The sequence below is a fragment of the Ursus arctos genome, unplaced genomic scaffold (assembly GCF_023065955.2).
Source record: "Ursus arctos isolate Adak ecotype North America unplaced genomic scaffold, UrsArc2.0 scaffold_10, whole genome shotgun sequence".
Taxonomy (NCBI): domain Eukaryota; kingdom Metazoa; phylum Chordata; class Mammalia; order Carnivora; family Ursidae; genus Ursus; species Ursus arctos.
The window spans coordinates 67,795,498-67,814,248 of NW_026622764.1; the positions used below are offsets into that span (position 1 = coordinate 67,795,498).

General features: G+C 39.7%; 1 protein-coding gene and 1 long non-coding RNA gene across 2 annotated transcripts in view; one reads left to right on the forward strand and one right to left on the reverse strand.

The window, feature by feature from the left end:
- The window catches only part of B3GLCT (beta 3-glucosyltransferase), a 120,304-nt gene that overhangs the window by 40,517 nt on the left and 61,036 nt on the right, over positions 1–18,751 (reverse strand). Inside the window, exons 9-11 of the mRNA XM_026493096.4 lie at positions 15,933–16,052; positions 14,205–14,274; positions 7,916–8,029 (exon numbers count right to left, since the gene is read on the reverse strand). Of these exons, the coding sequence (XP_026348881.2) occupies positions 7,916–8,029; positions 14,205–14,274; positions 15,933–16,052 (304 nt within the window). The remainder of the gene's footprint in view (positions 1–7,915; positions 8,030–14,204; positions 14,275–15,932; positions 16,053–18,751) is intronic.
- LOC130543176 (uncharacterized) lies at positions 962–14,116 on the forward strand. The gene is made up of 2 exons (XR_008958313.1): positions 962–8,542; positions 8,813–14,116. It is a non-coding gene; the product is annotated as an uncharacterized LOC130543176 (long non-coding RNA).

Sequence of the window (18,751 nt, forward strand, 5' to 3'; positions counted from 1 at the left end):
ATTCTGAAGCATTACAACTATAGGGAAACAATGGTACAAAAGTAGGAATATAATACGTCCATTCATTTACTATGTAAATTTTTGCTATTAAGTTTCCAATATGCCAGATACTGTGGCAGGTTCTGCTCTAAAAGCATAGTATGGACTAAGAGTTACAGCTCTTCAGATGCCAACAGATAAAGGTCCGTACTTTAATGGAAAATGCTGGGGCCCAAGATAAGAATAAAATGCTTGGGAAGAAAACTATCAATAACAATATACCCCAGATTTCAACAAAATATTCAGTGACACAATAGAGAACAAGCTAATATTAACTAATATTAAACCACTCAATTTAACCTTTATTTTCATTTTTCTTGATCTCTTTATGTATTTTTAACCATTATTTGAAAGCCATCTCAAACTCCTGTTGGAACAAGGTAGAATATAAATAGCAATAAACACAAATTAAGAAATCAATTAGGCTATGGACTCTGGGAAACAAACTGAGGGCTTCAGAGGGGAGGGGGTGGGGGAATGGGATAGACCGGTGATGGGTAGTAAGGAGGGCACGTATTGCATGGTGCACTGGGTGTTATACACAACTAATGAATCATCGAGCCTTACATCGGAAACCGGGGATGTACTGTATGGTGACTAACATAATATAATAAAAAATCATTAAAAAAAAAATCAATTAGGAATACATGAATAAATGATTATTAAAGGCAACTTAAATTGAAATCTAAAAAACAAGCTTAACCAAAAACACCTCAATCTAAAATCATTTTTCCAGAGCCCGGGGAAGATGGCAGAAGAGTAGGGGACCCTAGTTTCATCTTGTCCCCGGAATTCAGCTAGATAGCTATCAAATCATTCTGAACACCTGTGAACTAAACCAGCGATCTAAGAAAAGAATTGCTGCAATTCTACAAATAGAAAAGCGACTTTTTTTTTTTTTTTTTTTTGCAAGGTAGGAAGTGCGGAGAAATTAATCCGACGCGATATATCGGAAGATAAACCCTGGGGGGAAGGAGCCTACATAAGCCAGCTACCAGAAAGTGATATAGCAGTGGGGCGCAAAATCGGAACTTATAGAAATCTGTTCCCACGGGGGACGTCTCTGCCTGAAAGGTGCTCAGGTGGTGAAGCGGGGTGGAATACCAGTGGGACAGCAGGGTCTCAGGATCCCTGGGGTCACAGAATTGGGGTGCCTGAGTGCGGCAGAGCTCCCAAGCATTAGAGCAGGGAAGCCAGATGCAATCGGCAAGCTCAGGAGTGGGCTTTCAGCTACTTGTTGCCATAAACCACAAACGGCTGCATGATTGGGCAACCGCTGTCTGAGCAGGGGTCCAGCAAGCAGCAAAACCACTACAAGAATCCCCTCTCTGCCCCAGAAGGAGCCGCTCATGTGTGCGCTGCAGGAGTCTGTAAAGTTTGGAGACTCAACAGGGTCGTGTGCCTAAGATAAAAATGCTCAGTCACAGGCTGGGTGAACAGAGTGTGGGCAGAAGCCAGGGAGACGAGAGTGACTGACTGCTCTCTGTGAGGGCTCACTAAAGCATGTGGGGTGCTAATCGTCTGCTCCGGGGCTGGGGAGCTGGGCGAGGCCATTTTCAGCCTCTAAACCTGCACAGAAAGCCTTCAGGGAACTAAAGCCAGATAGAGCAACCGGAAGCAGCTTACACTGGGCCTGGCTCCTTGGCAAAGGTGGTGCAACTCTGCCCAAAGACACCAGAGAATCAGCGCTGCAGGCCCCTCCCCCAGACGAGCAGGGGCACATCAGGCGAATACCAAGTTTACAGAGCACACAGAACTGCAAAGCTCCAGCGCTAGGGAAAATAGCATATAGAATTTGAGGGGTTTTGTTTCATTAGGCTTTCAGTTTAAAATTTTCTTTTTTCCCTTTTCAACTAGTTTCTTATTTTATCAACTCTTTTAAGTCTTTTAATTTTCATTTTTACATTTATATTTTACATATCTATACATATTGTTCATTTCTGGCTTCCTTTCATTGTATTTGATTTTATTTTTGTATATATATGTTTTTCTTTACAATTTTGGATCTATTTTCTAACAGACCCAAATATACCCAGGACCTAGTGTATTACTCTGGTGGGTCCACCTGTTTGATTATATTCTTTTTTTTTTTCCTTTTTTGGCTTCTGATCTAGTCTGATTTGTTTAGTACACATTTTGCTGGGGTCATGGCTTATATTTTTGTATTTTGTTCTCTTGTTCATCTATTCTTCTCTGGACAAAATGACAAGATGGAAAAATTCATCCCAGAAAAGAGAACAAGAGGCACTACTAACTGCCAGACACTTAATCAGTATGGATATAAGTAAGATGTCAGAGCTAGAATTCAGAATAACAATTATAAAGATACATCCAGATTGAAAGTGAGGGGGTTGAGAACAATTTATCATGCTAATGGACATCAAAAGAAAGCTGGAGTAGCAATTCTATATGAGACAAAACAGATTTTAAACCAAAGACTACAGTTAAACAACAAAAGGATCTAACAATTGTAAATATTTATGCCCCTAACTTGGGAGCAGTTATATAAACCAATTAAGAACAAAATTAAAGAAACACTTGATAATACAGTAATAGTAAGGGACTTTAACACCCCACTCACACAATGGACAGATCCTCTATGCAGAAGATCAACAAGGAAACAAGGCACACTGGACCAGCTGGACTTTACAGATAGATATATACAGAGCATTCCATCCTAAAGCAACAGAACACACCTTCTTCTTGAGTGCTATGGAACATTCGAATAGATCACATACTGAGTCACAAATCAGGTCTCAACCAGTACCAAATGACTGGAATTATTCCCTGCATATTTTCAGACCACAATGCTTTAAAACTTGAACTCAGGGGCGCCTGGGTGGCACAGCGGTTAAGCGTCTGCCTTCGGCTCAGGGTGTGATCCCAGCGTTATGGGATCGAGCCCCACATCAGGCTCCTCTGTTATGAGCCTGCTTCTTCCTCTCCCACTCCCCCTGCTTGTGTTCTCTCTCGCTGGCTGTCTCTATCTCTGTTGAATAAATAAATAAAATCTTTAAAAAAAATAAATAAATAAAACTTGAACTCAATCACTAGAGGAAATTTAGAAGGAAAACGAATACATGGAGGGTAAAGAGCATCCTATTAAAGAATGAATGGGTCAACCAGGAAATTAAAGAAGAATTTTAAAAATTCATGGAAACAAATGAAAATGAAAACAGAACTGTTCAAAATCTTTGGGATGCAGCAAAGGCCGCCCTAAGAGGGAAGTATATAACAATACAAGCCTTTCTCAAGGAACAAGAAAGGTCTCAAATACACAACCTAACCTCATACCTAAAGGAGCTGGAGAAAGAAAAAAAGTAAAGCCTAAACCAAGCCAGAGAAGAGAATAAAGATTAGAACAGATATCAATGAAATAGAAACCAAAAGAATAGTAGAACAGATCAGTAAAACTAGAAGCTGGTTCTTTGAAAGAATAAGATAGAGAAACCCCTTGCCAGACTTATCAAAAAGAAAAAAGACCCAAATTAATAAAATCATGAATGAGGAGGGATCATGACCAACACCAAGGAAACACAATTATAAGAACATATTATGGGGGTGCCTGTGTGGCTCAGTCATTGAGCCTCTGCCTTCGGTTCAGGGTGTGATCCCAGAATCCTGGGATCAAGCCCCACATTGGGCTTCTCTGCTGGGAGCCTGCTTCTTCCTCTCCCACTGCCCTTGCTTGTGTTCCCTCTCTTGCTGGCTGTCTCTCTGTCAGATAAATAAATAAAATCTTTAAAAAAAAAAAAAATACGAGCAACTATATGCCAACAAATTAAGCAATCTGGAAGAAATGGATGCATTCCTAGAAACATATAAACTACCAAAACTGAAACAGAAGGAAATAGAAAACCTGAACAGACCCATAACCAGCAAGGAAATTGAAGTTGTAATCACAAATCTCCCAACAAACAAGAGTCCAGGGGAATTCTACCAAACGTTTAAAGAAGAATTAATACCTTTTCTTCTGAAGCTGTTTCAAAAAACAGAAATAGAAGGAAAACTTCCAAACTCATTCTATGAGGCCAGCATTACCTTGATCCCAAAACCAGACAAAGACCCCACCAAAAAGAATTATAGACCAATATCCCTGATGAATAAGGGTGCCAAAATTCTCACCAAGATACTAGCCAATAGGATCCAACGGTATATTAAAAGGATTATTCACCACGACCAAGTGGGATTTATTCCGGGGGAACAAGGGTGGTTCAACATCTGCAAATCAATCAATGTGATACACTACATTAATAAAAGACAAGAACCGTATGATCCTCTCAACAGATGCAGAAAAAGCATTTGACAAAAATACAGCATCCGTTCTTGATTAAAACTCTCCACAGTGTTGGGATAGAGGAACGTACCTCAGTATCATGAAAGCCAAATGTGAAAAGCCCACAGCTAATATCATTCTCAACAGGGAAAAACTGAGAGCATTTCCCCTACGGCCAGGAACACGACAGGGATGCCCACTCTCACCACTGTTGTTCAACGTAGTACTAGAAGTCCTAGCCTCAGCAATCAGACAAAAAAGAAAAGGCATCTGAATGGGCAAAGAAGAAGTCAAACTCTCACTCCTTGCAGATGACATGATACTCTTTATGTGGAAAACCCAAAAGACTCCAGCCCAAAATTGCTAGAACTCATACAGGAATTCAGCAATGTGGCAGGATATAAATCAACGCACAGAAATCAGTGCATGTCTATACACTAAAAAATGAGAAAGAAAGGGAAATTAAGGAATTGATCCCACTTAAAATTGCACCAAGATACCTAGGAATAAACCTAACCAAAGAAGCAAAGGATCTGTATTCTATAAACTATGGAACATTCATAAAAGAAATTGAGGACGACACAAAGAAATGGAAAAACGTTCCACGTTCATGGATTGGAAGGACAAATATTGCTAAAATGTCTATGCTTCCCAGGGCAATTTTTAGTTCCAATGCCATCCCAATCAAAATACCAATGGCATTTTTCAAAGAGCTGGAACAAAAAATCCTAAAATTTGTATGGAACCATAAAAGACCCCGAAGCCAAAGGAAAGTTGAAAAAGAAAACCAAAGCTGGTGGCATCACGATGTCTGACTTCAAGCTCTATTACAAAGCTGTGATCATCAAGACAGCATGGTACTGGCACAAAAACAGGCACCTAGATCAATGGAACAGAGTAGAGAACCCAGAAATGGATTCTCAACTCTATGGTCAACTAATCTTCAACAAAGCAGGAAAAAATATCTAACAGAAAAAAGACGGTCTCTTCAAAAATTGATGATTGCAGAAGTGGACAGCAAGATGCAGAAGAATGAAACTGGGCCATTTTCCTACACCATACACAAAAATAAACTCAAAATGGATGAAAGACCTAAACGTGAGACAGAAATCCATCAAAATCTTAGACGGGAATACAGGCAGCAATCTCTTTGACCTCAGCCACAGCAACTTCTGACTAGACACGTCTCCAAAGGCAAGGGAAACAAAGGCAAAATGAACTATTGGGACTTCATCAGGATAAAAAGCACAGCAAAGGAAACAGTCAACAAAACCAAAAGACAACCGACAGAATGGGAGAAGATATTTGCAAATGACCTGGTAAAGGGTTAGGATCCAAAATCTATAAAGAAATTATCAAACTCAACATCCAAAGAACAAATAATCCAGTCAAGAAATGGGCAGAAGACACGAACAGACATTTCTCCAAAGAACATACAAAGGGCCAACAGAATGATGAAAAAATGCTCAACATCACTCGGCCTCAGGGAAATACAAATCAAAACCACAATAAGATACCACCTCATACCAGTCAGAATGGCTAACATTAACAAGTCTGGAAACAACAAATGTTGGTGAGGATGTAGAGAAAGGGGAACCCTCTTACACTGTTGGTGGGAATGCAAGTTGGTACAGCCATTCCGGAAAACAGTGTGGAGGTTCCTCAAAAAGTTAAAAATAGAGCTACCCTATGACCCAGCAATTGCACTACTCGGTATTTACCCCAACAATACAAATGTAGTGATCCGAAGGGGTACCTGCACCCCAATGTTTATAGCAGCAATGTCCACAATAGCCAAACTATGGAAAGAGCCCAGATGTCCATCAACAGATGAATGGATAAAGATGTGGTGTATGTATGTAATACACACACACACACACACACACACACACACACACACACACACCATGGAATATTACTCAGCCATCAAAAAGAATGAATCTTGCCGTCTGCAATGATGTGGAACTAGAGGGTATTATGCTAAGCAAAATAAATCAGTTAGAGAAAGACAATTACCATATGAGTTCACTCATACATGAAATTGAAAAGACAAAACACAGAGGAAGGGAGGGGAAAAAGAACAAGACAAAGTCAGGGAGACAAACCGTAAGAGACTCTTCACTATAAGAAACAAACTGAGGGGGCGCCTGGGTGGCACAGCGGTTAAGCGTCTGCCTTCGGCTCTGGGCGTGATCCCGGCGTTATGGGATCGAGCCCCACGTCAGGCTCCTCCGCTATGAGCCTGCTTCTTCCTCTCCCACTCCCCCTGCTTGTGTTCCCTCTCTCGCTGGCTGTCTCTATCTCTGTCGAATAAATAAATAAAATCTTTAAAAAAAAAAGAAAGAAACAGGGTTGCTGGAGCAGAGGTAGGTGGGGGATGGGGTAACTGGGTGATGGGCATTAAGGAGGGCATGCGATGTAATGAGCGCTGGGTGTTATATACAACTGATGAATCCCTGAACTCTACCTCTGAAACTAATAATACACTATATGTTAATTGAATTTAAATTTAAAAATAAATAAAATCATTTTTCCAGAACAAAGCAATAGACAGACTCAGTAATATATTTAACCCTGACAGAAGAATTGCTAACTACAGGAATGGCATATCTGATTCTACATTGTACATTATCAACCAAGACATTATGAGAGACAAGACCATGAAATAATCCAGATAAATTACTCGACAGAATACGACAATGAACTTTCTTCTTTTTCTATTCATAAGAGGGTATGGGGAAACAGAAAACTAAGGAAAAACATGTCGCAGGAACACTAGATAAAAATTAAGATAAACAAAGAGCATGTGAAGGTGAAGTGGCCAAATGTCTACTTCCAATTTTCTGAAATAAAAAATTTTTTTAATTAGCTGGAAATATGAAGCGAAAAACAGGTATACAACCAATAATTACTAATTAAAATATTAACAAAATACATGAATATCGTGGAGCTTATGCCACACATAAGCAGTGTAGAACGTGGTTAAGCACTACTGGAGAGGTACATATAAAATGTGAGACCATAAGCTTCATGAGGATAGAAACCATAGGCTTTGGTCCTGTCTCCCCTGCTTCTGGGGCTTCGGCAGCTGGCCAATAGCCGTCACAGAACAATACTGGCTGGTTCAACTACTACAATGAAATGAGAAGCAGCATTGTGTGGGAAGATGATAAACTAGCTTTGGACACTCTGTTATGGCCACAACGAATTATGAAGGTATAAAAAAAATCTTAAAGAATGCTAATTCTCATGTGCTCAGTCATATTAACATGGCCTAACAACTTACAACTTTTTTTAAAGTAATTTTTTATTATGTTATGTTAGTCACCATACAGTACATCCTTAGTTTTTGATGTAGTGTTCCATGATTCATTGTTTGCATATAACACCCAGTGCTCCATGCAATACGTGCCCTCCTTAATACTGCTTATAAAGCAGCTCTTAATCCAAGAGAATTGGTCCATACCCATGGGTAAAGGCGCTGGGAGAGGAGAAAGTGAAACTTACATAAGGCAAAAATCATAGTATTTCTATTTTATTTTTATCCTGATTTAGGATAATGGACATTCTGAATAAGGGTAGTAAGAAATAAGGACTCACCTCTATCTGTATTGGGAACCCCCAGATCTACTGTAGGGATGGAACTTTCTGCGTGATCACTGTAGTATTCAATGACACTTGCCTGGCCTGCCCAGGTCTGCTTTACAATGGGAACTGAAAAAAATGAAGGAGGGACAGTCACTGGCACAGTTCTGCAGGAAAGCTTAGCATCATGAAGGGCAGCATAATCGCCTGTAAAGGAAGAGAACCATTATTTGTTCCTCTTGGGGTATCCCAACCTGCTTGCTTTTCCTACTCTGAGAAATGTCAGGTTGTTGGTCGATGACAGCACCTGCGTGGAACCCTCTCCTTGAGACGTTTTCAGTGTATGTTAGAGCCCAACACTTCTCGTTCCTGGTGATTCCTCATTCCTCGAGTCCATGTAATAATCCATTTCCTAGTCTGATTATACCATAGTGTTTTAATTTTCCTTTTTCCCCCACAGGCTATTCCATTTAAAATTCACAACTGGATTTTTCAAATGCTTCCTAGAGGGGTGGGGAATTCCTAGAGGGGTTCTCTAAATTCTAAGAGGTTTCTGTTGTCTTAATAGAAAAAAAATCGTCATATCTAGATTGTAAACCCTGGCAATTTAAGAACCTCCACTCCAGTGAACTCAATCTTCAGGTCAGTATTTTGAGATTTTATCAGATCATTTATCTTTTTCCTTTTTCCCAGCCCAAATAAAAATATGTGCGAACACCCCCAATGCAATGCCAACTTCAAAGTCAGACAGCCTTTGCATATAAAATGCAAAAGTGCACCATTTTATCCATTATTCACCAGCTTTTAAGAAAGACCTATGAATTCTGGACATTTGTTGTAATCTCTAAGTTACCTATTTTAACCCACTAAATAACTTTTAGACCTTAAAATATAACTTTTCTGCAATCCTAGAAAGGCAGAGATTTCTTCATGTCAAAATGGACAAAGATGCATATAACAGATAAGGCTGCTGGAGGAAGCGGGGGAAGAAAAATAAACCCTCTTCTACTTTCAAATCTCAGCACACAATGAAAATCTTCCCCGTGACACTTGCAGTGGCAGTTTGCTGTATATGTCGCACGCGGGAGGACCTGCCCCAGAAAGGGCTCCCTGCAGCCTGCCGCCACTAATTCACTCTTGGGTAAGATGTCCCCCCTTGCATGATGCTGGAAGAAGCTGTGAGGAAAGGTCAAGAATTTTCCTCAGTCCCCAGCCCTCAGTCCTGCAAGCTGTGCAAAAGTCTGCTTTTGCCGTCCTCAGCTGTTAGCCTCCAGTTCCTGTTTGCTCTAACAGCTTTATTACATAGCAGAGATGTTTCTTCTCGGCTGATTTAAAGGACATTAAAATCGTGAGTGAGTTCTTTGCTGTACCTAACTACTTGCTTTGAGTTTTTGTCTGAAACAGCTGAAACAGAAATTTCACTAAAGGTAAGAATTACTGTATGAATTGTTCCCCGTACCAGGCACAGTGCCCAGGAGGTAGTAGGTGCTCAATAAATAGTTTGAATGAGGACTGAATTTTGTAGAAGTAAGTTCCCACAAAAGGAACTAGTTTAAAGGAAGGTTTTATTCGTAAAGGCAATTTATCATTTGGTACAAGACTGCTGCCACCATTACCAATCGTATAAAAATACACCAGCCATTTTTATAGAGTAGGGTGCTATGATTCTATAATCCCAAAAGCATTCTACAATTTTCATCATCTGTCCCCTAATCACTATAACTCCTGAGACGTTTGTCGTCTCTGCCAGCTATAAAAACCTTAAAGCTAAGGCTAAGTCTTCTATAACAGCAGGTAAAGCCTTTATTTTCAACTAGGGTTGATTCTAAATTATGTAAAACTTTTAAAATATTGGCCGATTTTATTAGCGATTTTTTGAATTCTAAATTGAATTCATTCTAGTTATAAAATATTTTATATTGAGGCACTGTGTTCCTAAGTACATTAAACTTTGAGAAAATATTTCAATATAGTTACATGATCTATCGTCTCATTTTCAATACAGAGAAGCGTACTTTCTACCACCTAATAAAACACTAGTGAACGCCTCTTTCAAGAAGGTTTACCGCAAGATAACTTATAATTGGAGCAAAGTAAAACTTGTGCTATTAAAAAAAATAATAAACCCCACTGCACAGATGGTATAAATCTTCCACATGGCTTTACAGACTCGAAGCAGGAGGAGATGTGTCTCGCTAGCAGGCACAGAACACACATTTTTACCCCTGGTGAATTTACTTGCAAAACTGATTACAAAAGAAAATGAACTAGACACTTAAACACGGTACAAAAACTACCCCACAATCAAATGTGAATGACTCTTAATGTTAAGAACTCTGCTATTTTCACTCGATAAATGGACTCCTTGTCTCCGTGTGTACGTCAATGACAAAACCCTGCTGGCCCCTCTCTCTTCCGGAGAGGGTTAGAGACACATACCCTGATTTTAAAGATGAGGCGTACGTCAAGACTGAAAGGCATCCCTCGTGGCTGATCTAAAACAACATTTTCGGGCAATTCTGGAACCTCTTTATCTGTTCCACAGCCAGGGGGAGATCTGAATGGGGCAGCACCTGACTCCCTCCCTCTCCTCAGTCATTAATCTGATCACATCATTTGCAACAGAGTGAAGCCCTCCACCTGGCTGCATTGCACCCCACGCCTCCGGTCTGAAATAAGCACACTCCAGCACGGTACCTGTGAGCCTGTCTAACCACACACCCCTTCAGTAAGTTTGTTCAGACTGGCCTCTTCCAGACAAGATGACTGCAGGAAAGATAACAGGGTGTTTTGTTTTTTTCAATCTGAAAGGAATAAAGTGTTTATTTTTAGGTGCTCAGGAAGCTGTGAAAAGGAACCAGAGGCTGAGCAAATAGCAATTTTACCTCTTTAGTCAGAGGGGACAGCAGCAGGAGAGCATCTCACGACCCAGCACTTGATGAACAAAACAGTGGCTGCCAGCAGATACTTAAAGACACGCACAAGAACGGCATGGCAAAATGGTGCAAAGAAAATTCTTAACATTTTCTGACAGCTCACGTCACACAGTGGAAAAACACATCACCCAGGAGGAAGTGAACAAGCTGAACATTAAAACTCCAGAGACCTTTTCCTTGCTTCATTATAATTTTACGTGCTATGCCTAATTTGCTTTATATAATATGTTTAAAGTTTCTTTAAAACCCTACTAACTGCTTGCATCCCAAGAGCGTGTTGCTATTTCGATGGTGTCAATATGTATTTCTTTCTTAAGCCAAAAGATAGAATGTATTTTTGCAGTGTCCTAAGAATGCTTTATTTCATTTACATCAGAATCTAGACACAAAGCAGTTACATAAACGTTTGTTTCACCGTTAAGCCAAAAAGGTACAGGATATTTAATAATTTTTTTTTAATTTTGGAACTTGCCTTTATTATCAAGTCTCCATTGAGAATATAAAAAAATGGGTTCAATGTGTATTTTCCCTTGCTTGACTGGAGCCTTTAACAGAAAGTGCCATCCCTCACCCTCACCCTGGACATGGCCAACATTATACGGAGCCCAGGAGTGGGGGGCATCACTAGGGGTCTTCTGCCGTCCCCAGGGGGCAGTGCACCCACAAGTGAGAACACGCCACCAGATACATCACCAATAGTATAGCCAGCTCTGTTTTTCAAAGATAAATATATAGTCTTATCTAAGTTTTGTGGGTTTTTTTGACCTTCATTGTCATTTGGCCTTTGTAACTTCAAGTGTTTCTACCACAAAGTGCACAGGGAAGAAAAAAGAAAAAACCCACCCCGGTCCATGTATTCAGCTTGACTACAGCAGTTATATGCTTGGACAGGGGTGGCAGTCTGAATGCCCAGCTTGGTTTATATTTTAGATCCTCTGTGGATTTCAATTTCTGGCTCTCCCCCTTGCTACTGAAAATAAAAAGCCTACTTTCGCACCTTCTGGCCAAGTCAAAAGTGACCTTGAGCCTAGCAGAATGTCAACATGAATATCAAATACGATTTATCAAGTGTTAAGACTGTAACACATCCAAGGAGATGACAGCACAGCTGTGCTGTGGCAGAAAGAACTTGGGATTTGGAGCCAGAAAACCTGAGTCCCAGCTCTCCTACTCAATAGTCTATAAGAACAGGGGCCAGCTGCGTCTTGTCCCACACTCAGCTTTCTCCACACGATCAAGGGAATAACGCTAATTATCACATCATAAGGAATTGTCAATATGAAGGCAGATGATACAACGTATGTAAAACACACAGCAGAAAATGTAAAGAAGATGAGCAGAAGCAGTTAATACAGTGTTGTCAATGTAATGAATACGATTACTGGATAATTCTCTGGGCCAATCAGTGGTTAGACTAGCCTTCCAAAAGAAGGAGGGGAGCCCAGTGGCCTGGAAAGCTCACTTCCATCCAGCCATAGAGACATCAAAGTCCCTAAAATCCTGCTGCCTCAGACTATCTTTATAAACAAACATCCAAGTTTAAAGATGGCTTGCCCCAGAAACCCAACTGTGAAAGCTTCATAATACCTTTTAATTAAGTGTCAGGCTTCAGTGACCTCAGATTCAAATTCATACCAGTGAATCAATGCATCCAGCTTTGGGAGGTTTGGTTTTAACGCTCTTAACAGGGTTTTAAGATTTGTAATTTTTAAAGACCTTTCACTCAAAATTTGAATATAAAAGCATTTGATGGATATCTGAAAAGATTATCTCAACCTTATGCAAATGAGAAAGCAATAAACTAGATCATTCAAAATTACTAAATTAAAATTAGCAAACTTCTTTTTCATTTCTGTAGAATATAAAAAATGCAACAGGAATGGTCCCTAATTTTACTGCTTTACTGTCCCTCAAAAAATGTTTCAAAAGAGAAAATACCACCACCACCACCATTCTTAACATCAGTATTATGAAAACAGTCACTACTCCCAAGTGCAACTTCAAGATCAAATAAATCAATTTGAACACTTCTGCTGGCTGTAAAAAAAAAAAAAAAAGAAAAAAGAAAAAAGAAAAAAAAAGGCAGTGCCTTCATTCATTTTCTTTGATACTTTTTTATAAGATATGTCAAAAATTGTCCCCAAACGCCCTTCCAGATTTTTAAAAAAAAGCAAAAGGATATTAAATCTAGGTTAATTTTTGTGAATGATGAAAATTTTAACTGCTGTATTGATTTTTAATGCTCTTTAGGACTCCCTGTATAATGCATGTATCTATTAGGCTGATTTAATAGGACTTGGTACTTTATGTGACTATTTTAGGTAATTATGAAGGTTTATAGTTACATGCTTTTATGATACTGTACATCATAACCAGATTTTAATTTATGTCAATATCTTAAATAATACTTCAATCCCAAATTATAATATTTTTTATTTGGAAAATGTTCCCCTTTTAAGTATAATTTATAAGTATCATATTATCAAATAAATTGTATAAATGAACTTCCCCCATAGTTCCAATCCCCTGAAAACGACAGCTGGTTTAGAAATCTCTTCTACATAAATATCACGCTCTTGATGAAATCGACAGTCTTTTCATGGAAAAAAATTAAAATATATGCTAAAATTAGAAAATGCAAAAGACTGTCTAATTTTCAATTTCAGAAAAGTGCAGCTTGAAATAAGGCGAAAAAAGAAAGAAATTATGTCTACTTATATTTAGGATGGGCTTTTTCTTTTACATTATCACCATAACTTAGTAGAATTCTGTAATGACACCAAAAACTTGAATAAAAACAACATTCATCTGCATGCCAAGATTCCCTTAAGAAGGGACCGCTGTGTATAAGCCACCTGTTGCCTTTTCTGCCATATAAACCACTCATGAGCGAATACGTATCTTTATAAGTTCCAATGTGCGCATCCACCATAATGTAAAAAGGATTAGTCTTTGAGAAAACATCCTTTTTTTGGCATTCTCTCACCTTGAAATCCCCTCTAACATTCTTTATACAGTTCAGAACTGGTGCATGGACATAATAGGACATTATTCCGCAAAATGGATTGTTATTCATATATCGTGACCAAGATTGCCACAGCTGTGCTTTCCCATTTCCAATTTAAAACACTGCTCTGAACAGTATTCAGAAGGGCTAGGGCCACTCATGTTTTGATACAAAACGGTCCCTTCTAATTGATCTTGGTGATTGAATTGGTATGATGAGGAATACTAAGTAACTGCTTTCGCTTCAACAATAAATGTGTCATTATCCCTTTCTTGAATTTCTATCTGGTTTGTACTTTCCTTTTTTTTAAAGGCAGTTGGGATTTTCAAAGTTCAACAAAAATGAATAACACAAAACATACTTCTATCACCATGAAATTTCTTGCATGTTTTTACTGCAAAAAATATATCCTCTTTCTTCACTGGATTTCCCTAGAAAACAAGAAAACATATATGCATATATGAGTCCGTGTCATATTAACACCCACATTCACACCCATGTTAGGTCTCACAGGCCGTAGAGGTGACCTTCACCAATGTTAAGGACATCAAACCTGTTTCCAGGATTAAGTTCTAGGGGAAAACAGGAACTGGAGTTCAGCTGACAAGTCCTCTGACGTCAGCCAGACCTGAGCCCAAATCCCAGCCCTGCCCTGTACACAGTGTGTCATCCAGACAATGTTCTTCAGCTCTCGACTTCAGTCTGCTCGTTTAGAAAATGGTCAGAATAGCCACCAGTGAAGCTGCTTTCACTGCTACATTTATTCAGCACATTATAACTGCCCAATAAATGTTAGTCACCTTCCCTTTCCTTTTCCCAGCTGGTAAAGATTGTGACAAAGGGAGAGAACAAGTGGGCTGTGTTCATGTACAGTGACTCCCTTTTGTGGGGCCCATCTCACTTTGATGTTGAAAGTATTTTTATGGCCCCTTTATTGTCTACCCAAGACTAGGCTACAGCAACATTCTATCTTCTGCCAAAGGGAGGATTACTTCAAACACTTGGGCTCAGAGAAGGAGGGACAATTACGGAGCCCTGAGCCAGCCCAGACCCAGCTGACCACTCGGATGAAGGCAGCACACAGGGAGACTGTGGACAGCCTACACTTAAGGCCACGGCCTGCTCTGTGGGGTGTTCTGACCCTTTAATCAAATGTCTTAGGCCTTTGATAATATTCAATCATGACTCAAACATCATCTGGGGCCAGATTATAGTGACATTTAACCACAGCTTTGTCATATTACTCAAGACACTAGGAAGCTGACCCCACCAGACTGCCCAGAAGAGCATTAAAGAACAAGTAAGCCATCATGTCTAGAAAGACAGGATTTCCCCCTTAGGAACTGAGCAAACATTACAGATTCTCTCCCATCACTGCAGTGTGTGTACAAATATTCGTCTTTGAATATGCAACACACAGACTTCTGTGTGACCGCCTTGAGAAGAACAGACAACACTTGAGGGTGAGGGATATATTTTCCCTTCTGAGGAAGAACTGTTAACATCCTAGTGAATTTCAGGGGTCTTCAGGCTCATCCTGGGGGCTGGACCATGGGGATGCCATAACAAGTAAGTTCATTCTGAAAGCTCTGCTGGACAGTGGCAGGTGAGATCAAATCAAGGTCTCCCGCTGAGAGGAGATGGGCTTGAGGAGAAGGCTTAGGTAGAACCAGAAATGTGTGAAATCGCCCTTCTAGGAAATGGAACAGATACTCCAGTAGACACAAGCTGAGTCATCGACACGAGAAATGACTGCCGGCACGCTGACTCCAGAGCTGTGGCAGGAAGTTCCGCACGGAGGCTCGGGAGTGAGTCTATGCCCTCGCGGTCCTCACGCCCCCTCCCCCAGACTCACTGTGTGACCTTGAACAAGTACTGCTCAGTCCTCTCTCTTCTCATGTGTAAACTAGGATAACAACTGTGCTCACCTCATAGGGCTGTTATTAGTAGAAACACGCTATCTAGTTCTTACCTGGCACGTAACGAAGGTTGGGGTTTTTTCAGTAGATACTTAAAGTGCTAGACAACGTTATCCACAGCATGTAGATTTTCCTTTGATGTGCAAGGAAGTTTTTCTTCTATTACTTACACAAAGTGGTAGAAAAGAATGGAATGTGGTAGCACAAGAAGAGTCCACAGCCTCTGTACAAAACTCAGGCACTGGAGTGAGGGGAGGCCCATCGCCTTTGTCCCAGATGTAGAGGGCAATCTGTCAGGACAGGAGCCGGCAACAAATGAAAGAGCTTGGCCAACACCACAAGTGTAAGAAGGTACAAAATATCTCAAGGAAAAGCAGACCACAACTTCTAGAGAGTACTTAGACTGAACCGTATCAATTTGACAATATTCAACAGATTTTTTTTATATATAAAAATAGTAATTTCATGTGGATCAATCTAATCTTTTATTAACAAGAATCCATATTCTGACCGCCAAACAATTCCAAAGTTGTCATAAGTAATTTCAGGGAAGCTATTTTAGGGTTTCTAAAACATCGCAGTGGAAGATGAAAGAAAATATTACCATGAGGCTGGTTTTCTGCAGTACGGTAATTACATACCTTGACTAACCGCCTTGCTGAAAACATCTAAAACTGTTGGATAAAATATCTTTAAAATAATTTTAAATGGATTGCTAAATTGCCACAAAAATATGGAACTTGTGAGAACAAAAATGCAAAAGGAAGAGCCTGGGAAAAGGTCATCAAAGATAGTTTTCCTCAGTAGGCGGATAAAGAACACTGGTGATGCTGAGTTTCTGACAGGAGTTAAGAAAATAAAGCCATGACGCACCCACGGTAGGGTGTCTAAGAGCAAACCCCACATAAAGCTGGGACTTTAGAGCTAGATGGAGGGGAAAAATCATCTGTAAATCTCCTCTGAGATTCTGTAATCAAAACCCAGGGCTCCCTAATTCGTGCCACCAATGTGGTCCAAAACACTTCAAACAGTAATTTAAAGTGGTCCCAAATCAGTATAACCCTGTAGCAGTAGGGAAAGCAAATGGAAATTCTTTCTGAGGAACCTGCACCTTAATGTAGGACTCAGAGGATAACCACAGATATAGTTCCAAGCTAGACTACTCAGAGGAAAATCACAAAAAGCACAAGGCCATGGGTGGGTGATCAAGAGCCAACAGACGCAACATAATCAGACCCAAAAGATGGCAGGTCTTGGAATGATCAAACACAGATTATAAAATTACTATATTTAATACATGTTCATAAAGAGAAAATTTTCAAACTTTAGCAAAAAAAAGTTTTTCAAAGATTATATCAAATAAGCAAATTTGAAAAAGAACGAACTAAACTTCTAAAAATAAAAAAAAATTAAAATGAAAAATTTAATGGTTAGGATAAGCAGCATATTAGACAGTGGTGAATAAAAAATTAGGGAACTAAGAGATGAAGGCCCCAAAACACCTGCAATGTAGCACAGCAGAAACAGAGGTGGGGAATGTAAGAGAAAAATTCAGAGAGCTAGCACACATCTAAAGATCCAGGAGGAGATAACTGAGAGAACGGGGGTGAGAACATGCTTGAAAAGACAATGGCTGAGAATTTCCAAAAACTACGTAACAATCCTATTATAGAAAGGGTCAATGAATCTCATGCAGGATGTTAAAAAAAAAAAGGTCAGCACCTAGACATCTCATAGTGACACTGCAGAACACCAAAGACAATCGTAGAAGCAGGCAGGGAGAATGACAGATGACCTACAAAGAAGCCACATGAGACCGATGTTGATTTCCCAACACCACAGCAATAACAGGAGCCAGAACACAGTGTAGTCAGGCCACAGTGATGACAGAGAATGACGGACAACCCAGAATTGTAAACACAAGGTAACTAAGTTTCAAGAACAAAGTTGACATAAATGTTTTTAAAGGGAAAAAAATGAGAATGTACCACCTCACTGAAGGAAACTCTAAAGGATGTGCCTCAGAAGAATAAAAATGATCCTACCTAGATACAGCCACTCTGGAAAACAGTATGGAGGGTCCTCAAAAAGTTAAAAATAGAGCTACCCTATGACCCAGCAATTGCACTACTAGGTATTTCCCCAAAGGATATAAACATAGTGATCTGAAGGAGTACCTGTACCCCAATGTTTATAGCAGCAATGTCCACAACAGCCAAAATATGGAAAGAGCCCAGACGTCCATCGACAGATGAATGGATAAAGAAGTGGTATGTGTATACACACACACACACACACACACACACACACACACACACACACACACAATGGAATACTACTCAGCCATCAAAAAGAATGAACTCTTACCATTTGCAATGACGTGGATGGAATAGAGGGTATTACACTAAGTGGAAATAAGTCAATCAGAGACAGACAATTATCATAGGATTTCATTTATATGTGGAATTTAAGAAAAAAACAGATGAACACAGGAGAAGGGAAGGAAAAATAAAATATGACTAAATCGGGAGGGAGACAAACCATAAGAGACTCTTAACTCTAGGAAACAAACTGAGGGTTGCTGGAGGGTAACTGGGTGATGGGCATTAAGGAGGGCACTTGATGGAATGAGCACTGGGTGTTATATGCAACTGATGAATAACTGAAGTCTACCCCTGAAACTAATAATGCACTATATGTTAATTTATTGAATTTAAATTTTAAAACTGTCCAAAAAAAAAAAAAATGATCCTCCCTGGAAGGTCTTAGAAGTAAGATGGGGTATTGAGCAAAGACACTGGGAAATACATGGTTAAACTAATACAAATGTGACTTACATAAAATAAAGATAATATTTAAGTTGAGGGGTTAAAAAAAAAAAAAGAACAAAAATACTAATTAACAAAGAGCATACAAATTGGGAAGGGGAGGGGCTCCTGGGTGGCTCAGTGGGTTGAGCATCCGCCTTCATTCAGCTCAGGTCATGATC